The sequence below is a fragment of the Dipodomys merriami genome, unplaced genomic scaffold, assembly GCF_024711535.1.
Source record: "Dipodomys merriami isolate MVZ:Mamm:240054 unplaced genomic scaffold, mDipMer1.0.p SCAF_7, whole genome shotgun sequence".
Lineage (NCBI taxonomy): Eukaryota > Metazoa > Chordata > Mammalia > Rodentia > Heteromyidae > Dipodomys > Dipodomys merriami.
Window position 1 is genome coordinate 22,776,655 of NW_027206290.1, and position 21,685 is coordinate 22,798,339.

Consider the following 21,685-nt stretch of genomic DNA (forward strand, 5'->3'; position numbering starts at 1 on the left):
TTACGACCCAGTCATACCACTTCTAGGCATCTACCCTGAACAACAGGAACCAATATACAAGGACACGTGCACCTCCATGTTTATTGCAGCACTGTTCGCAATAGCTAGGATATGGAAACAACCTAGATGCCCCACCACAGATGAATGGATCCAAAAATTGTGGTATCTATACACAATGGAATATTATGCAGCCTTAGAAATGACAAAATAATGGCATTTGCAGGGAAATGGATGGAGCTAGAAGGAATCATGTTGAGCGAGGTAAGCCAAGAACGAAGAGACAAACAGTACATGGTCTCCCTGATAAGTGGATGATGAATCCAAAAGGTTAGGTGATATGACAAAACTAACAGGACTTAAGAAACAAAGAACTCCCACTCATCTGGTTGAACCACTACTAAATATCCCCATGCTGCTGATCACATATATGGTATATAACATATGAGCACCGTTATATATTACAGACTGTGATAGACAATTTGCTCCAGGAAAGTTAGAATGAACTTGTGACTTTAAATGAGCATCATTATTCCACAATACTGTGAATTTCTGGAAATTAAGTAATCACTTAATCACGATCAAAAAAAAAAAAAAAAAAAAAGAACCTTGGGGAAGGGAGGGAGGGAGGGGATGGTAGGGGGAAAACAATGGAGGGGGTAACAATGTTCAAGAGGAAGTGGAAGTGTACTCATTACCTCACTCATGTAACTGTAACCCTCTGTATAGTATCTCTACAATAAAAAAAATTAAAAAAAAAATATATGAAGCTTATAGAACTTTCTGCCTTTTGTGTTGAGCTTAATTTCAAGTGGTGGAAACAAATATACTGATGACAATAAACACAGAAAGAAGTGTTTTTTTTTTGTTTTTTTTTTGTTTTTTTTTTGTTGGTGCTGGGGCTTGAACTCTGGGCTTGGGCGCTGTCCCTTAGCTCTTCAGCTCAAGGCAAGTGCTCTACCGCTTGAGCCACAGTGCCACTTCCGGTTTTCTAGTGGTTTATTGGAGATAAGAGTCTCATGGACTTTCCTGTCCGGGCTGGCTTTGAACCTCGATCCTCAGATCTCAGCCTCCTGAGTAGCTAGGATGACAGGCGTGAGCTGCCAGTGCCCGGCCAAAGAAGTGTTTTAATAGCATATGGAAGTACAATCTGAATCCCCAGAGAATAAACAGTGGGAAGGTGAAGTAAAAGCAGGGAAAGGATCACACTCCACTACAGATAAATCAAGGATCAAATATGAGCAAGGACATCTTCACTACAAACATTAATGTGAAAACAAACTAGGCAACTGAATGGGTAAAGGAACTGCACACAAAATGTAATCAAATTATGCGGAGCCTTAGAAGTTTTACCTTATGGAGTCTTAGGAAGCCTTATGTTATGGAGTCTTTTCTGATTTTTCTGGTGTTAAAGAAAACTAAATACCTGGCCTTGAATTAAGCACCTCCTCTATCCCTGAATGACATCTACAGAGCTGGAGTCTTCTTTATTTAAAAGAAAGTAAGAATTTCTGGTATGGGTGCTGGTGGATCACACCTGTAATCCTAGCTACTCAGGAGGCTGAAATCTGAGGATCATTGTTCAAAGCCAGCCCAGGCAGGAAAAGTTCATGAGACTCTTAACTCTAATAAACCACCAGAAATCTGAAAGTGACGCTGTGGCTCAAGTTGTAGAGCACTAGCCTTGAGCTGAACAGCTCAGGGACAGATAACAGGCCCAGAGTTCAAGCCCCATGACTGACAAAAAGAAACAAAACATCAACAAAAAATGATTCTCTGGTCAAGTTTCACCAGTGTTTTGTAGTTAGAATATATCAGCAGTAAGGAATGTTCTCACAAGAAAATGGCATGATCAGAACTAATTTCAGTAAGGCCACTCATTTTTGCTACACCTCCAACCCAGATGCTATGATTATTTTTTTCAGAAGGTGTCTTGAAATTTTGCCCTAGGACAGCCTTGTACTGTGAACCTCCTATATATACCTCCCATGTAGCTGATTTCCCCTGAAAACTCGACCCCAAATTTAAAAGCCAAAACACCTTAACAATTTTATTTAAACATTACCACTTTTCTGAGGCTGCCCCAGGAAATGTTCTTTCCTGAATACGCTGTTTCACTCAGTGAGCTGTTTTATGAGACTATGAGAGGGTAGCCAGAGGATGGATAAGCCAATACTAAGTAGTAGGGTCTACTTCTACAACAGTGGATTTTAAAGATTCCTCCAAAGATGTTAAAACAAAATCCACAATCCTCAGGCCCACTCAATCCCTAGCATATCCTCCTCAAATTGCACCATATGGAACGTTCTATTTAAATCTCTTACCATTTTTCTGATTCATCTTTGTGTATATGTGCATTGGTCTCGGGGCTTGAACTCAGGACCTGGGTGCTATCCCTGAGCTTTTGTCCTCAAAGCTAGTGTTCTACCATTGCTCTACTTAAAGTTTTGGTGTTGTTTTTTTTTTTTTTAAGAGGGGGGTTGGTAGTTAATTAGATATGAGTCTCATGCACTTTTCTGCTCAGGCTGGCTTTGAATAGTCATCTTGAGTAGCTAGAATTATAGTTGTGAACATTAGCATCCAGCTCTGAAACTCATATAAACCACTAAATCAGATTTCTTTATACTTTTAATTCTTAGCATAGTGCCTAGAGCACAGCAGTTATTCAATACCTAATACATCTAATATCTATTTGTAGGAACTAGATATGCTATGGAAAAAATTATTACTATCTCAGGATACTCTCATGTATTCCAGTGAATATCAAATTTGGACTAGTAATTCACAATTAAAAATACATCTTATTTGCAATGGAATGGGTGTGCACTCATACAGATGAAAACCACAATAGAAAAACACTTTTCACAAAATAACACTAAACTAACCACCTATAATACTCCTGATTAGGAAATAAAGCTGCGGCTCAAGTGGTAGAATGCTAGCCTTGAGCAAAAGAAATTCAGGGCCCACTGAAGCACCCTGGCCCACCCTGAGTTCAAACTCCAGGACTGGCACTAAGAAAAATATTAAAAAAATATGTATACACCTTTTTACTTCCTTCTATCATTTTCTTTGGTATTTTCTTTTCTGATCAATTCTGTAATATAAAAAAGAAAGAAAGAAAGACTATAATCTCTTATCTTGGTTTAAATAATCAAATACAGTCATCCAATATTTCAAAAAAAAGCCTTGACTTGTGAATGAGTTAAGTCTACTTCTGACCATGATAGAAACACAGTGTGCATTTATCTCAGTAAAAGCATCCATATTTTGGAGCTTTAGTTCCAATTTTATTCTAGTAGTACTAGGGATGTAAATCAAGGCCTCTCATTTACTAGCTTAAGCCTTTCCCCAATCTTAGAGCCTTTAATAAAGAATCCCAATGATTACAAAAAGAGGTTGGTGTTCATGTTGGGTAAGACACAAATCTTTATCTCTTTAGTTGGAAGAAACTAAGTCTTCCATGGATAGAGAAAGGTAACTCTTTCAAACTCACAATAGTAACACATATAATGGGATAGTTTCCTTGATTTGACTCTTCTATAGCATTAATGAAGGAAAACACATAAAATGACTTTTCATCAGTGATATCATAAACAATATTTTTAAGGAAGAACTCTAAGAACACCTGTGTGTACAGGTTAACACGAGGTGTTTACTAAACTGCTTTAAGGTATAAGTTTCTTTGCAGTCACATAAAATAACTCAGAATAGGATAATAGTGTAAACATAGGAGATCTATAACTACAGCACGCCCAACTATAAAAACAGAAATCATCACCATGTTTATGAAGTTATCTCTGTAGCCAAACATCAATGATAACCCACACCTGTGCAGAAAACTTTTTTTTCCATTTGTTCCCACAGTATAACAGAAGGAAATTAATAAGGATCCTGTTCACTCAGCTATCAGCTGAATTTCCCAGAATCCTTTTCTGTTATGCTTATTATATTACCTGTTTGTAGACAATAGGATAAAAGTAGAAGTGATATGTACAAGTTCCACATCATACACCTAAAAGAACCATTTCTGTTAGCAGGAATGTGGATGTGGTGACTATCCACAGAACAAAGATGGACATCATACATGAAAAATGGTTCACATAGTTACATGAGAGGAAAAAAATGCACTTAGCAGTCAGGCACTGGTGACTCACACCTGTAATCCTAGCATGTCAAGGGTCTGAGATCTGAGGGTCACATTTTGAAGCCAGCCTGGGCAGGAAAATCCATGAGATTCTCATTGCCAATGAACTAGGCAAAAGCCCCAAGAGGAGTTGTGGCTCAGGGGTAGGATACCAGCCTTTTATAAAAAAGCTCACACTGCTCAGACTCATGAGTCTAGTACCTTGCATATGGTTGCAGTTTCTATTGTGTTCTTAAAGCAATGAAAGACGCATCTTAAATAACACCAAATACTGATTCTACCATTCATGCCTCCAAACACAGTGGAAAAGGGTAGATAACATAAGTGAGTGAAGTTTAATTACAATATAGAGTCAAAGTTAATGAAGGAAAGGACGTGAGGTTGTGAGGCTGTCCAAAAGCCGACAGCTATATGGTATAGAAAGGTCATAAATTCCCCAATCGACAATCAGGAGTGTCAAATCAACATTTCCTACAGAATACAGCAACTTGTCTTTCCCACGCTAAAGCATTTCCTTTTGACAAGATGAAAACTTTCTTGTACAGATTTCAAACAAAATACTGAAACAGAACAAAATGGAAATCCTTACCTTACTAGACCAAAATGTCAAAAGATTCACCTCTCTGCGTGAAAATGCAAAAATAAATGTGAAAGGACTCCACATGTCCAACACTATACACACAATGCAGTTAGATGGAGACCATTGCTTTGGGTATTGGTAAAGCACCAACAAATGACCCATGACAGGGTGCCTCATAAAATGAAATAGGGGACATTGATCAAAATGAACTAAGCAACTCAATGGCAGCAATGGGAGGGAGAGAACGAGTGGGAAAGAGGGAACAGCTGATGCTATGCTAAACAAAAGAAATGTACATATCACCCAATGTGGAAGAAATAACTGTATTGCAAAGCTCATAGAACTCATAAATGTTATAGACCACGATAGACAATTTGCCCGATGAAAGTTAGAATGTGTTTGTGACTTTAACTAAGCATCACTATCCCACAATGCTGTGAAATTTGTGAAATTATGTAATCACTTAATCACAACAAAGAATTTGCAATAAATAAATAAATAAATAAATAGAAGACAACCCAGGACATTTTTGGTTCATCCAGATAAGGGAGATTTATGGACTGCTTTGTTGAATGCCAATTCCTTTGTACAACTTGCTACTTAAAAACAACTCAAAAGATTTAAATTATTTACTCATTCTAATTCCATTGATACTTTGCTTCTCTGTAGTTGAGACCTATTTTAATTTATTGGCTAGTTACCTGGTCCCTGATGGTAAAGTTCAGAGGGATATATGCAATCCTATTAACAAATGCTACTCAAACATTAAGAAATGTACCTTCTATGAATAACTGATTCAAGGCTAGTTTATGAATTTTAAAATATTCAATAATATCAATATTTTTTACCTAATACCTGGCTGAATTTTCCAATTATGAGCCAAGCTCTGTGTGTGTGTGTGTGTGTGCGTGCGTGCGTGCGTGCGTGCGTGCGCGCACGCGCGCACACGTGCTGGTCCTAGAGCTTGAACTCAAGACCCGGCATTTTCCCTGAGGGTTTGTACTCATGGCTAGTGCTGTACCTCTTTAAGCCACAGAGCAGTTTCTGACTTTTGGTAGTCAATTGAACATAGCAGTCTCCAACTTTCCTGCCCTGGCTAGCTCTGAAACGCAATCTTCAGATCTCAGCTTCCTGAGCAATGAGGATTACAGGTGTGAGCCACCAACTTCTGGCTATGAACCAAGAATGTTTAACACAAGAAGGCCGAGAGTCACAGAAACTGTTACAGTTACAACACTGCTAGTAATATTATCCATTTTATAGATACATGTTCTATTTCTTTCCATTAAATTGTCACTACAGATGTGATATTGAAAATTAAACCCTAAATTTGGTAATCTAATGATAAGACTTAGAGAAAATGTCAGATCTTTTCTCCTTCCTATCCTTGATACTTGATATACATAATGATTATTGCGATCAAATGAAGATACTATACAAAAATATATTAGTAAAATTAATTCATAATTAATATAGTAAACATATGAGTTGCTTTTATCTGTGACCCTATTTCTTTCAGAAAATAGGATTTTCTTTCAGAAAAAAGGAACATGGTTCAATACTGAACTTTAGAAGCTAGAAGCAGTTCCAGATTCATCTCCTATTTTTTAAGTTTTCATCAAAATAGAGCTCCCAACAGATCTGCTCTTAGACTTGATACAATTTCTGCTAAGATTATCTATTGCATTCTGATAAGAAAATCTCCTACCTTAGACACACTAATGATGATTTTGTTCAAAAATGCCACAAAGGAGGATTCCCCCAAATTAAGGCTATCCTCTGTGTTATCCTTTACATACATGGGAAGGCTTTGATCCCTCTGCAGATTCATGACAGACATTGACAGTCACAGAATGTGGACTGCAGCAGAGAAGACGTGATGGTGAACCTTGTGTTAAAATCAGAAACAATTCATAAGGTGGCTCAGTGGCAGAGCACTTGCCTTGCATTCATGAGGCCCTGGGTTTGATTCCGCAGCACCACATAAGCAAAAAGAAAAAAGCCGAAGTGGCGCTGTGGCTCAAGTGGTAGAGCGCTAGCCTTGAACTGAAGAGCTGAGGGACAGCGCCCAGGCCCAGAGTTCAGGCCCCACCACAGACAAAAAAAAAAAGGAAAAAAAGAAAGAAAGAATACACCATATCCAACTTGAAATTTTCATAACACAATCATATGAGAAACAGACTTATGATATAGAGAATGCATTAAATATAATACAATAAGTAGAAGAAAGAAGCTAGAAAACTCAATATCCATGGAATATTTAGGTGAAATAATGAAACATAGTGGCCACGATGTGTTTCTGCTGTGTCTGGGACCTTCACATCCATGAGTGAGCCTCCTTAAATTCAAGCAAATGTAAAATACAAACAAAATTCTTAACACAAAGTTTTGGAAACCTCAAGAAAATGAAAAAAAAAAAAAAAACCAGCCCAGTAGCCATCTGTATTGTTCATTACCAATATACTAGATTGTATTTTCATTTAAAAATGTGATGCCCTCTACCCTAATTCAAAGTTTCCATGGGGAAAGAGAGTGGGCAAGAAGAGGTAAGGCCTGCCAACATCTGTTCATAATGAAGACCAATCAACAAAATTAGTTACATCACCAACATTTAACCAACATGTTAGCCACTTAATATTAACTGTTACTTCTTGAACAGCTGCAGCTTCCATTAACAAAATGTCTGGAGGGAGTCATTCTTTCTGATAACGTAAGAAATTTAAAAGTACGTACAAATAAAAATGTTAAAAGTAATCTGCTCACCTATTCCAATGAAAGCAGCTTGGTAGCCATGCTCCTTCAAGGAGCTAAGGGTTATTTCATCCACCGAAAGGCTTTTCCCACAAACGATCTGTAACACACAACATTTAGAATAATAGTATTTTAGTACTTTATTCATAAACAATATTAGTTAACACACAAAAATGGCCAAAATAATCTACCCATGGAATTTCATAAATAATATGTAGAAACATTTCTGTCATTTACTGCATAGGCTTGAATAAGGAAAAAATGATTCATCAATACTAACATGTTTTATTCCAGGACTAAATGCAGAAGAAAAGTAGGTTGATATAAAAAATGTAGACAAGAAACATTCCTAGCTTGTTGAGCATTTTCAAGAACACTGCAGGGCAGTTTCGACAATAATAAATGTGACAAAACAATCTGTTTCCATGCAGTTGAGTGGGAGCAGAAAATCAAGAGTTAAATGAAAATAAATAAAGATCACCCTGTGCATATGAGGTTCAGAAAATGGAAAAATGTCTTTCCAGCCAAAGTCCTATTGATGAGAATGCAAAGAGGAAGCAGGGATGTAAAGGAGAGGATTTCCATAGGGAATTGTCTAAGGAAGGTGAACAAGGTCAGGAGGAAGAGGACAGGCACCTCTCTACCCATCACAGGGTTTGGGTCAGTCTCCCAGGTATGAGTCAATTTTCAGATATGGAGCCTTGCTGACTGAGAAATAAGCTGAGTTCAGGGAGTTGAGGGGGGATGCTGTGAATATCTTTGAAAAAAAAAGCTGCAAAAATTACCATAGTCCTCCAAAGGAAGCCAAACCACTTGCCCTTAGTCTCTGATTAAGAGAAATAATCAGACATTTGAAGGACTAGGGGATCCAGTCTCTCTCTACTGACAGTGATGCCTGGAGACATAAGAGCTAGAACCTATTCAAGTGGTAAGAATGAAGTCTGACTAAAATCTGGTTCAGTGAATCCTCTGCGATCACTAACCCTGCCGGTGAGCACCACATGAATCTCCCAGTGCTTGATTGGACTCATCACACTAATCAGTTGAAGAAATCATCCTAGAGATATTACAGGGTATCCGTTACTAGTCTCACCTTTATGATACTAGGCTCTGCTTTTTTTAAACAATAAACTTGCAAATAACTACTTTGTCTGCTAATATAAAAATAGGATTTGTAATTTGAGAAAACGAAAGTATGGCCCTCTATGATTCAGTCATAGTCTTCTTCCTGCACTTAGTTCTCCATTCCTTATTCCATTGATGCTCTAGAGGCATTGTTTTTGGTAGGTCTTTAATGGGTGATGATAATGTCTAGGCTGGCTTTGAATCATGATCCTCAGATCTCTGTCTCCTGAGGAGCTGGGATTTATAAACATGAGCCAGTCACTGGCATTCAGCTGGTATATAATTCTTTAAAATGGAACTGTAACAGTAAATGAAATATGTAACATCCGTTATTAAACATTCATATAACAATGGCTGTGCTCTTCACTTTTTTAGAAAGTAAACTTGGTTAAGTAAAGTATTTATAAAAGGAAGGATCTTAAGATAATATTAGCTTTATTAGAAATAAACTATTATTTTAGCTAATAGTACACAATTCTCTTATTAGAGATATGATGGAATTTTAATATCAGTCATACAACATTTCTAAAATATAGAAATTGATTCTTCAAATAACCATAAGAATAAAAGCGATGAGATATAGAGAGTTTATCAAGAGGTCTCAGTGAATTTTTGTTCTAAAATCATGAAGCAGAAGAAAAACCTAGCAATCACAAATGAAGTTTAATCAGAACTGGAGTTCTGTCAAAATATTGTGTGAAATGACATATGTACATATGTTAGCATGTATAGGAAAATGCAAAATCATTATGTGCACTTCACACTTTAAACACTGGGGAATTGAAACAAGATAGAAACTATGAAACAAATATATTCATGTCCAACTAAGCACTGAATTGCCTAACAGAAAAGAGAATATAATTTAAATGACTGCAAACACTCCAATCACACATCTGCTATTAAAGCTTACTTTAAATTAAAAAAAATCATTGGAGCTTGTATTGGAGTTCACTATAGTTAAGAGCCATTATATTGTAACAGAGACTATTTCTCATGAAGTGTAAATAATACTGCAATAATAGGAGATTTTGATGTAAAATCAATTGAAGGTATATTTGGTAAATTAAAACAGATAGACAGATAAATCCTCATGTAAAGGGGAAAAGGGAAAAAATCTAAGTTCTATTGCCAAATTCCATGAGCAGTATTTTTATTAGAAAAGCAAATAAAAGTGTTATTCTACAAAACTGCTGTCTGAGAGGGAAAAACAAAACTGTAATTACTCAAGGGAAATGACAATATTAAAATACAGAAAAATATGTGGATGCCGATAAAAGTTTAACTCATAACAAATTAATTACATTGTCAACCTTCAATGTAAGTGTGCAACTCAAGAGGTTAAAATATAAGGGAAGTTAATAAAATTCTAGCCATCAATGAATGTGCAAGAACACATAAAGCAACTGAGAACTTATTTCTTGAAAGATATGTGATGTATAGAAACACTTCTTAGTTTCTCAAGAAATTGTAAAGCAAACCAAGAAGAGAGAGGAGAAGGCACACACAATCATATGTACAGATGGATAATTTCTACTGTATGCTAGAATTCCATGTTTCAATCTAGATTAATGAATTCAGAAGCCTTAAGAAAACTGGAAATTTCTCAAAGAAAGTATATCCAGGCAAAATTAACATTAAAATAAAGGAAGTACAAAAGATGAATAACCCTGAAGTTTTTTTTTGTTTTTTTGTTTTTTGTTTTTTTTTGTCGATCATGGGGCCTGAACTCTGGGCCTGGGCACTGTCCCTCAGCTCTTCAGCTTAAGGCTAGCATTCTACCACTTTAGCTACAGCGCCACTTCTGGCTTTTTCTGCTTATGTGGTGCTGAGGAATTGAACCCAGGGCCTCATGCAAGCAAGGCAAGCCCTACCACTGAGCCACCTTCCCAGCCTGCTGAAGATATTTTTGAAGATGGTTTCGTGGTGTCTCTTGTAAAAGAAGCTTTAAGTCAGAATTACAAAAATCATCATGTTACAGAAGAGGACAAATTCTCTTGTCATTTATAAGGTAATTAAAGATTTGAAAGTTTATTTTTATAAGACCAGAGTAATTCGATCATCAAAACTCAACAGAAGCAACAAGCAGAAATGAATAAACCAAGACATACTATGCTTTGTACATTTTCAACTATGCAAGGGTACTATTGCACTATTCTCTGTCACATGTGTAGTTATAATATACATTGTGTAAATAAGTGAAGGCAAAACAAAACTGTAGAAAATGCTGATGAAATGGTGAGACAAAGGACAAAGGGGGAACCAATGCAACAGCAACAATTACGAGGCAATACGTTAGAAATGAACTGTACAACAAAGTGGGAGAAAATGAGGGAGGGGGTAATAAGTTTGACAAGATATGTACTCACTGCCTTACATATGTAACTGTGATCCCTCCATATATCACCTTGACAATAAAATTACATTAAAAAATACTGATAAGACAAACATAATCCTAGTGATTCAGAAAAGGATACATGATGGGAAGGTCTAGAGATGCCAGAAAAGGGAAGATTCACATAATTTAACATGTAAACAGAATATAAGGTTTTTGCTTAATTTTTAACAAAAAGTAGTAGAATGATTCTATTAATACTTTCATAAATTTTTAAAATTTTGGTAAACTAAACAGTAAATTATCCAACATGGTTAAAAAAAAAAGGTGTCCTCAAGACAAAAAAAGTTTTACATCTTCTCATTTTGTACCTACTAGAGATTCCAGCCACTGAAGTGGTGAAAATATTATATACATCATACATGTGTTTTATACATCATATATATATACATATCATATATAGTATATATGCAACATATTGTATCTATTATACATATTATAGATATTTATGCATATATCTATAGAATATATATTATGTGTGAGAATAACAGATAAAATTCTCATTTTCTAGAGACGTAATAGTTGATTGAAAAATATTCAGTAATAACATATGAAGTAAATTGAAATTATTCAGCAAGAAAATTTGCTCAAGGAGATAGGAGTGAAGATAAGGAATTGAAATCAACATACAATTAGCTGGACCTATTTGAATGATGGAATGCTAAGGACACAGGACTAGAATTCAAGAGAGGATGATTCAAGATGTTGCTAACATTCTGGACACTCTTGTGTAAAATGAGTCCTGGATAATTATTTTTTGAGCAAATGAAATAAAACTTGGTGAAAGAATAATTAGGACAATTATGACAGGCGCTGGTGGCTCAAGGCTGTAATCCTAGTTACTGAGTAGGCTGAGATCTGAGGATCACATTAAAAAAGCCAGCCCAGGCAGCAAAGTCCATGAGACTCTTATCTCCAATTTACCACCAGACAACAGGAAGTGGCACTGTGGTTCAAGTGGTAGAGTGCTCACCTTGAGCTGAAATGCTCAGGGATAGCTCCCATGCCCAGAGTTCAAGCCCCGGGACCAACTACAACAACAACAAGAACAATTCAAACAATTAACAAAACAAAGCTGGAGCATGAGAGTATATAAGACCACTTATGCATCCAAGGCTGCATAAAATACAAAGTCAAAGAAAAGTGTGTTTATTTTATTGGCAGCAATTTTTTACTGACTTGAAAATATCTGTTAACTTCAGATTTTATTCACAAATTCAAAAGTTTTGAGTAGTTTTCTAATGCCTTTGCAAAATATATTTTGCATGTACTTTAAATATATATAAGGTAAAACATTGTATATTATTAATCTATTGTGCTATTTGGGAAGTTAGAATTTTTGGAGCAAAGCAATAGTATGCTCAAGTGAATACCTACATTATAATACTCTTTCTGTATTATATATACTACTTTTATAATACTCTTACTGTATTATATATACTACTTTTAAGTAGTTGTACAAAGGGGTTACCATCCAACTGATGAGTTTATAAGTATAATGCATCTTGATCAACATCAGCCATTTTACAACTCCTCCCCAAGCTTCCCAACCCCTCGTGCCAATTTTCCTAACTACGTATGATATGCCCTGAAAATTATGGCTGTATTTCTCCACTTCTCTTCATTACCCCCTCCACTTAGCGCCAACCCCACAACTGTTATTCATTTTGATGGGATTTGAATTCAATTTTGTAAGAATCTTCCCATGCATAAATATCTTTAATTAAAAAATAAGAATAACTACAGCTATATTCTGAAACCATCCTTAAGAGAACAGCATAGTACTTCACACACACACACACACAGACACACACATAGACAAACACATACATTTAAATATACAGAGTTGTTTTTTTCTACTGCCACTGATTTACTGCTTCTGTCAAGAAAGGCTTATCATATTAACAATAATGACATGTTGCAGATAATAAATAATACAAACTTCTGCAAGAAATGATGCTCCAAATTGTGAAATAATGACGTTTCAGAGAGCACATGAGTTTCATGAAAAATAAACAAAAAAGCAAAAACATAAATTTAGAAATCAAATCTTCCTAGAAACCAAATCCTTCTATTAGCTGCACCCAACCCCTAAAGCAATTTAAGAATTTGTTTCTTACAGACAATTAATCACATGCAGGCGTGCCAGATGAGAACTATTGATTGCCCTTTTCCAGGCTAGTGGCATTCAGACAGTAGACAGACTAATGCCTTAAGCAAGGAAAAGCATCTTTCTGCTTCTGCCTGGTGTAGCTTTTAATTGTTCTTTCCTAAAATGCATGACATTTGCTGTTCAGCTTTAGAGCTCATGATTTGCTTTTTGAGCAACGTGTATGTGTGTGTGCATGCATGTGTATGCACACATATGTATATGTGTATGTGTCTTATGTTTTATTCACCTTCACACCCAGGTCCTTCATGAGCTCAATCTCAAAATTCACAACATCATATGGCAGCCGGAACTGAGGAATTTCAGAAGTACTGAAGAGAGAGGAAAAGAAAAAAGTATTAGTGGACATTTTTATTTATTTATTTTTAAAAAGCAATGTGGCCAGATGTCAGTGGTTCACCCATGTAATCCTAACTTTTCAAGAGGCTGAAATCTAAAGATCACAACTTGAAGCCAGCCTAGGCAAGAAAGACTGTGAGATTCTTATGACAAAAATATGAGGAGTAGAGGGGTATGGGTAGAGTGGTAAAGTGCTAACTTTGAGTGAACAAAAATAAAAGGGACAGTACACAATCCTGAGTTCCATTATCAGCATACATCCATCCATACATACACACACAGGATTTCATAGATGCAGAAGTTAGAGGATATTTTCTAAAAGTATTCATAAAATGCAGCTGCCAATTTCAGAGTCACAGAGGAGTAATCCAGATAATTCTCATTGTTTTTTTGTGATGGCCGCCTTAGTAACAGCCAGCTCAGAAACAACAGTAGTTTCATGAAGTTTGTGCTTGACATACAGAACTCAGGACAGATACAGATTTCTAAATAATTTGCATATAGCAAGTAATTGAAATCAAGATAGTAAATGAGATCGTCCCCTGCAGACTATGGTGAAAAAGAGCTTGAGAAAATGAAATTGATAGAAATCATTACTTCCCAAGTTTACTGTGCTTATGAAAACCATTTTTTTTATTCTTCTGCTAGTATTCTCATGGCAATCTTGGCTTTGATAGAATTTTTTACTTTTGGGAGCTATAAATCCTTCAATATAGTCAGTGGCATGTCAGATAACATGAAAGAAATTGTTCCTTCTATGATCATGAGTCTTAAGTTTAATGGAATATAGCTACAGAATCCTTCCTAAAGCACAGTTTTCATGCTTTGCCACAGCCTGGCCTGATTGCATTATGATATAGGTACTGGCCTTGATATTTGCATCAAATCACACATTTTATCAGAAGACTTCCTAGTACCAAAACCATTCCACTTAGACCATATTTTTTTTATTGATCATCAAAATGAGATGCACTACATATAATGAAAATGTTGTAATGTGAAATAACTAAAGCAAAGGAAGCATTGGCCAGTTCTGCCTAATAAAGGTGACATGATTAATGAGCATTAATTTTAAATGAAATAAAAATCAAACTATGTATGCACACGTATACTTAATAACCTATTAATTTTTTATGTGTGACACAGCGAATCCCTTGCAATTCTTATAAATGAATGTTTTTAACAAAGAATCCATGGTTGGAGGAAATCAAAAGAACTGATGATTTTATACATTTGTTACAGATTCAAAGATAATCAACCAGATTGTGTTTGAAACAATAGGTATTATCACTCATTGACTCTAGTGATGTTCAAAAAGTGGTTGTGATACCAGTTCACTAGGGATAAAAGAATCAGTTTGGATGCAGAGAAAACTGAGAGATGAAATGTGACATCTCCTTTTTAAGCAATTGGTTTCAAATACAATGTGAATTTAATCTCTTTTAGCCACTTTGACAATGCAAGAGAGTGAAAGTTATCTTTAAAGGAGGAAATAAATTGATATGAAAGTTTTGTGGTTATAATTTTAGCCAAATCTGTCACTTGTAGGATTTTGTTTTTAATAATTTTAAACCAGTGACACAGAGTATGACAACATGGGCTGATGCCAATTAAACTGATTTGATATTTCATCCTGTGCTTAGGACTAGGTCAACTCAAAAGCAAAGGAAAGAAAACAAAAAGGTTAAACAAGAGTGAAAATGAATGAGAGGCAAACAAAAAGAAGGAAAGAGGGAAGGAAGGAGAAAGGGAGAGGAGGAAGGAAAGAGAAGAAGGAGAAAGGGAAGGGAAAGAAAGGAAGAAAGAGAGGGAAGAAAGGAGGGAGGAAGGGAGCAAGAGAGGGAGGGAGAGAGGGAGGAAGAGAAGGGGGAAAAAGAAAGGAAGAGAGAAGAGAGGAAGAAGAGAGAAAGAAGAGAAAAAAAGAAAGAGGGAGGGAGGGAAAGAATGAAGGGAAGAGAAAGAAAGAGACAGAAAGAAAGAAAGAAAGAAAGAAAGAAAGAAAGAAAGAAAGAAAGAAAGAAAGAAAGAAAGAAAGAAAAAGAAAGAAAGAAAGAAAGGAAAAGGAAGGAAGAAAAAAAGAAAAGAAAGAAAGAAAGAAAGAAAGAAAGAAAGAAAGAAAGAAAGAAAGAAAGAAAGAAAGGAAAAGGAAGGAAGGAAGGAAGAAAAGAAAGAAAGAAAGAAAGAAAGGAAAGAAAAAGAAAGAAAGAAAGAAAAGAAAGAAAGAAAGAAAGGAAGGAAGGAAGGAAGGAAGGAAAGAAAGAAAGGAAGGAAGGAAGGAAGGAAGAGAGAAGGGGGCGGGGGAGGATGGGAAGGGATGGGAAGGGGAAACAAAGGAGGAGGCTACAATGCTTAATAAGAAATGTACTCATTATCTTGCCCATGTAATTGTAACCACTCTGTACAGTATTTTCACAATAAAAAAGGAAGAAGAAAGAAAGAAAGAAAGAAAGAAAGAAAGAAAGAAAGAAAGAAAGAAAGAAAGAAAGAAAGAAAAAGAAAGCGAAAGAGAAAGAAAGAGTGAGCAAGCAATCTTGGTTGGTCATGAATTCAGGGCAGTGTATCCCACTAAATATTTTCAACAAACATACAAAAACAAATAATTAGTGCTAATGTCTATAAATTATCCTGAATTGGAATAAAAATGAGGTAAGAAGCTAGCATCAAATAAAATTGGCAATATGTAATAGGTCATAAACAGGGCTTGTTCTATTTTAGGTTTCTCGTAAAAATGCAATTGGAGCAAAAGGATTTTGACTAGTCCACCAGGGCACACACAATTCAGTTTTTAGTTTTTAAGGGATCTTTCATATTCACTGGTGTGTATAACTGGAAATAACCTCACAATACTTATACATATGCTGTAAAAGGATTATGCATTTCTTAATTCATAAGGCTCTGGCAAAAGGCCACTAACACAATAGTATAAATCCTTACAGCAAAACAAAATACTGATTATTTTATTTCCAATGAGAAGCAAATTCGTAAGACATGTGATTTTTCAAATCTGGTGAAATGAAACATCAGCATAAAAAATAATTATTTCACGAGGATCAAGTTATTTATGCTTTATATCCCTTTTAAAAGTTTTTTTTTCTGGTATGTATTATTTTTGCTTGTTAAAAAAATACCTTGAGTTGGGCACTGGTGGCTCACGCCTGTAATTCAAGCTAATCAGGAGTCTGAGGTCTGAGAATCATGGTACAAAGCCAGCCTAGGCAAGAAAGTCTTTTAGACTCTTATCTCCAATTAACCACCAAAAAGGTGGAAGTGGAGCTGTAGCTCAAGTGGTAGAGTGCCAGTCTTAAACAAGAATGCTGAAAGGAGAGCATGCAAGCCTGAAGCTCAAGTCTCAGTACCAGCAGAAAAATAAATAAATACATATGTATATAAATATGTTTTTGCATACATATTTTGTCAAGTAGTTTTAATTGTATCAATGCTGATATAAATACATGTATGAAATAGTTGCAGTGGTATAATACAATTTTGATAATTTAACATGAACTATTGCTTAGTATAGTGTCACTTGACCAAAATATCTGAAATACGTAGAAGTTACCTATGCAAAAGGCCCATTTTTCATTACCTTCTGGAAATACACATGGTAATGACTATGTGACTGAATCCAAGTTGACTAATCATAGTGATCAATATTAAATAGTAAAGATATATTGATGGTCCCAAAACATAACAAGAATGTACCTTAAACCACCAACGTATTCCTGTTTTTCAAATATGGTGATGTCAGAGTAGCCCAATCGAGCCAAAAAGGAGGCACAACTTATACTGGCAGGCCCAGCACCAAACAGAGCAATTTTTGCTGAATAGGCTTCAGGCATTTTCTCTGGAGGAGGCAGAGAAGGATTTCTGATCTGTGGAATATTCATTGCTTTGAACACCTGTGGGGAAAGCAATTGGCAGGATTAAAACTTTTAAGTTAAATTTTATACCCTTGAACACATTTATAATGTTTCAATGGCATTAGCGTCTTAACTAATAATTAGAGGTACACTTTCAATAATAATAGGGTGCAATTAGAAGTGGTATTACATTATCTTTTGCTGGTTTTGTTTTCTTTTTGTCATGTTTGTTCTTTTATATGTCTTTGGGAGTCTAAGGGGAAGAATAGAAATGGAGGGACAAAGGGGAACAAATGCAGCAGTGGTACACACTGGACACCATGTTGAAAATGAACTCTATAAATTGGGGGGGGAAGGCAAGGGAAGGGGTGACATCATCCAAAAAGAAATGTGCTCATTATCTGACTTATGTAACTCTAACCCCTCTGTATATCACCTTTACAATAACAATAAAAAATTGTAAGTTGGTATTACATCAGAAGAGACCCTGTTGCTAACTCAATCTGTGGAATTCCTCCCCAAAGTTGTATCTCCTCCTCTGACTCCCATTTTCTATTGGGAAGTTAGATCTTCCTCTTCTGACCTTCTATGACATATATAATTTGCATGCATTTGCATAACCTCTTATATGTTGATGTGTTATGACTGCATGTCACTCCATTGTACCTTAATTCCTTGAGCTGAGGGAGATATCGATCTACGTAGGCAACATAGGGAAAGAGCAGAGGAGACCCACGGCCAGCCAACCTGCCTTTGCTCTAACACAGGGTAACCAGTGAACATGCTCACAGGCAAACATAAACATTATACCCACCGATCTAGAAAAGACAGAACTATGCCTGGAGATAGGGAGTAGGAGAGGGGAGCAAAACAAGATGCAAAGAGAAACGTGGGAAGTCAAGGCCAGGCTTTCCATTCTTGGACCCCATTTTCTTTAGAGAAGTCTGTTACTTGTGCGTCCAGCTCTTTTGGTTCTTGCAATAAATCTTTTACTCTTATGCTCTCATCTTCTGGATTTCTGGTCTTTTCACATCTCCTTCCCCCCTGTTCTGATCTCCTACAGGATATGAGGCAGCCCACTGTAACTCTGGTGGGAGTTTATACTGAGCAAGCGAGTTACAAAGAGGCAAAGTCAGTGAGACTTTTTTTAGTTGCTCCTTGCTAAGCTCTCTATCACTGACCCTATCTTCCTGTGGCCTTTTCTTCAATTCTGTATCAGATTGAGACAACAAAGCCAACCTCTAGTTGGTAATGGAGTCAGCAACCATGTCTTATGTAAGTATGTTAGCACTGTATTACCAGGATTGAGCCCTAGCCTGCTAGAGAGCAAAAAGTGAGCAAATAATTTCTTTACATCCACTTCTGTTCTATTTTCTTCTGAATATGAACATTTTACCAATGTGATTGATGCCCGAGAGAGCGTACAGCAGCAAGCTAGACGGGAGGCGTGCAGATCTGAGAGCAAATGCCACCGCAGAAGAGGGACAGAGAACAGTCTTGAGTGGTGGATACTGTACAGCCCCTTGTAGAAGGAAGATCAAAGATCTTGCAGGGGACCAAGGTCAAAAGACCCTGCAAGAGAGACTGGCAAACTTCTAGATCAGAAGGGAGAAAAGGTTGAGGAATGAGGGATACCAATCATCTGGGGTAGAAGAGAAGGCAGAAAAATGAGCATAGTTCTTAGGCTATGAAGGACCACAATCCAGGGGTCTAAACGGAGGACCTCTATAATGTGGAAAGGGCTTTCTCAGAGGAAACAAAACTGAACCCAGTAGATAAAGAGAAAAGAAAAAAACCCAGCAAACTCCATGCACAAAGCTAGAACCAGTGAAGGCCTAACTCTAGGAGACAAACCACAGATGAGACAAGCAAACCCAGCCTTGTATCATCTTGCCCCAGATTTTAATATGGGTCCCAAGTTTTCACGGTACCTTTCCTACTTATAGACCAATGATTGGGTAGACTTTCTGGGGAGACAATAGGTTATTCCTAATTGTCATCTATAATGCCTAGGGATTATCTAAATATCAAAATACCTAGGCCTGCCTAGAAAAACACATTCTAGAATAAACAAACAACCCACAGTTCACAAACAGCTTTGAGGGCAACTGCATTACATATGTCTCCAAAGTACAAGAATGGGAATTTCCATGAAGTGGAAATTCATTCAAATGTTAAAGAAAGCTTAGGAGACAAAAAAAAAATGTGTTATAAAAAATTCCATAAAACCCCACATTGTAGTAATCCTACCAACTCAGGACTTGAGGATTAAAATGACTGTAATTCAAAGCCAGCCTTGGCAAAATAAATAAATAAATCCATAAATAAATAGCAAGACCACATAGTCTTGCTACATAGGCCCTGTAGTCAAACTACATAGAAGACAGAGGTAGGAAGTACGTAGGAGACAGATTCTGGTTAAAAGACTCAGTCATTTCTATGCTACAGTCTGGATGGTAAGTTGCTTGGAAATTTCCTGCATCAGTTTAACTGTGATCATTAAAGACAGCATCCCATTAAGTATCAGGGCATGGACAAAATGTAGATAACACAAATGGTGTCTAGGACAATTCCCAGTCCAGTCCTCATTTCCATCAGAAAATTCAAGAGCCCTGTCTTTACTACCTCTATTTCTGGGCTCCTGTGACAGTTGAATGATAAGCGTTGCTTACAGTATTCTAAAGTTTTCCTAGATCAATTAGGCATTTTTTTTTCAAATTGCTGTCATGAATCACTTCCAAAAGCTTCTGGACAACATGGTAAGATGTAGTCACAGCTATGGGCTTACTTCTTACTGCTAGTTATCTGTATCAGTCACCTTTTGTTGCTGTGACAAGACACTTTTGAAAAACAGTGAGGGAGGGATTTATTTTTGACTCTTGGTTTCAAAAGTTTTAAGTCCGTGGCCACTTACTTCTGCTGTTTCTGGATTGCCTCCTACATGGTGAGCTAGAAAAACGTGGTGGAGAGAGGTGTTGGAGAACAGTGGTTCCCTTCATGGTGTACAGGGGTACAATGACACAGCTTCCAGAGACAAATCACAAGCTGGGTGCCCTTTTTCCTCCAAAGAGGTCCCAAATGCACACAGATTAACACCTCATAATCCAATTACCTCTCTACAGTGTCACCATTTGGGGACCAGGCATTCAAACTGTAGGACCAGGCCTACCACATGAAGGATTGCATTGTGGAAAACAATAGAAAAAAGCAAAGGAACTAACTGGGAAGTGGTAATTGGAGATTTGTTACGGGATTTCCTGCTGTGAAATTGTGTTCACTTTCCTTTAACTGAGCACTGATAGTCTGCTCTTGGTGCTTTACCTATGTATTTTTTCATTTAATAGTTAAACAAATAATCAACTTGGCTAATAAGTGATGAGCTAATCTAGGAGACCGTTCATTCTTCATCATCTCCAGTCACAGATATTACCACAAAAGAAAGTGCCTACCAATAGCTCTTGATAAGTTTCCAAATTCCTGAACTTCAGCGATCCACCTCAGTAAATCACTAAGAAGTCACACAGGAAAGCCGACACTATCTTAGCGTAAAGAAGTAAAAAGTCTGTGCTCTTGCTGAGGAGCATCTTCAAATAAATTTTCTGGTGAAATCATCCTGTAATTCCTGACCTTTCACTCATCTGGCAAGTACATTTACTTCATCGCTCTAAATTGACTTCAGGAGTATTTTCTCTATAATTTTCACATTATTTCGAGGCAGGGGACAGATTATCTTGATTTTAGAAATGGAAAGATTGAGATGCAGAGAGAGCCATGGGACTTCCCTTCAGCCTTCTGAACATTCTGGAGAAAGAGTATAATTTCCTAATCATTACATAGTGTTTTATAAATAATAAAAAAGATATTTCTGTGTGTGTGTTTGTATGTGTGTGTGTGTGTGTGCGCGCATGTGTGTGAGCATGCACGCGTGTGTGTGCTAGTCCTGGGGATTGAACTCAGGGCCTGGGTGCTATGCCTGAGCTTTTTTGCTCAAAGCTAGCTATCTATGACATGAACCAAAGATCTACTTCCAGCATTTGGAGTGTTTATTTGGAGACACGAGTCTCACTGACTTTCCTACCTGGGCTGGCTTAGAACCATGATCATTGGATCTCGCCCTGCTGAGTAGCTAGGAAAATAGGTGAGAGCCATTGGAATCTGACTAAAAGGATCTCACATTTTAAATGCAAAGATGCTTACCAATTCTAACCTGAGGGTAATTCTTATTTTAATCTTTCTCACTTTCTAAAATCCTACACAATGAATATATACCTGAAAGTTTGATAAACATAATGCTTCCTCAGTTATTTCACTTATTCTTTTTAAC

The 21,685-nt window shown here is 36.6% G+C and overlaps 1 protein-coding gene across 3 annotated transcripts in view; it reads right to left on the reverse strand.

The window, feature by feature from the left end:
- Positions 1-21,685, reverse strand: part of Dpyd (dihydropyrimidine dehydrogenase) — a 709,900-nt gene that overhangs the window by 494,998 nt on the left and 193,217 nt on the right. For all 3 annotated transcript variants that reach the window (XM_070007768.1, XM_070007767.1, XM_070007769.1), the window contains exons 6-8: positions 17,204-17,400; positions 13,392-13,473; positions 7,488-7,575 (exon numbers count right to left, since the gene is read on the reverse strand). In XM_070007768.1, coding sequence (XP_069863869.1) covers positions 7,488-7,575; positions 13,392-13,473; positions 17,204-17,400 — 367 coding nt within the window. The remainder of the gene's footprint in view (positions 1-7,487; positions 7,576-13,391; positions 13,474-17,203; positions 17,401-21,685) is intronic.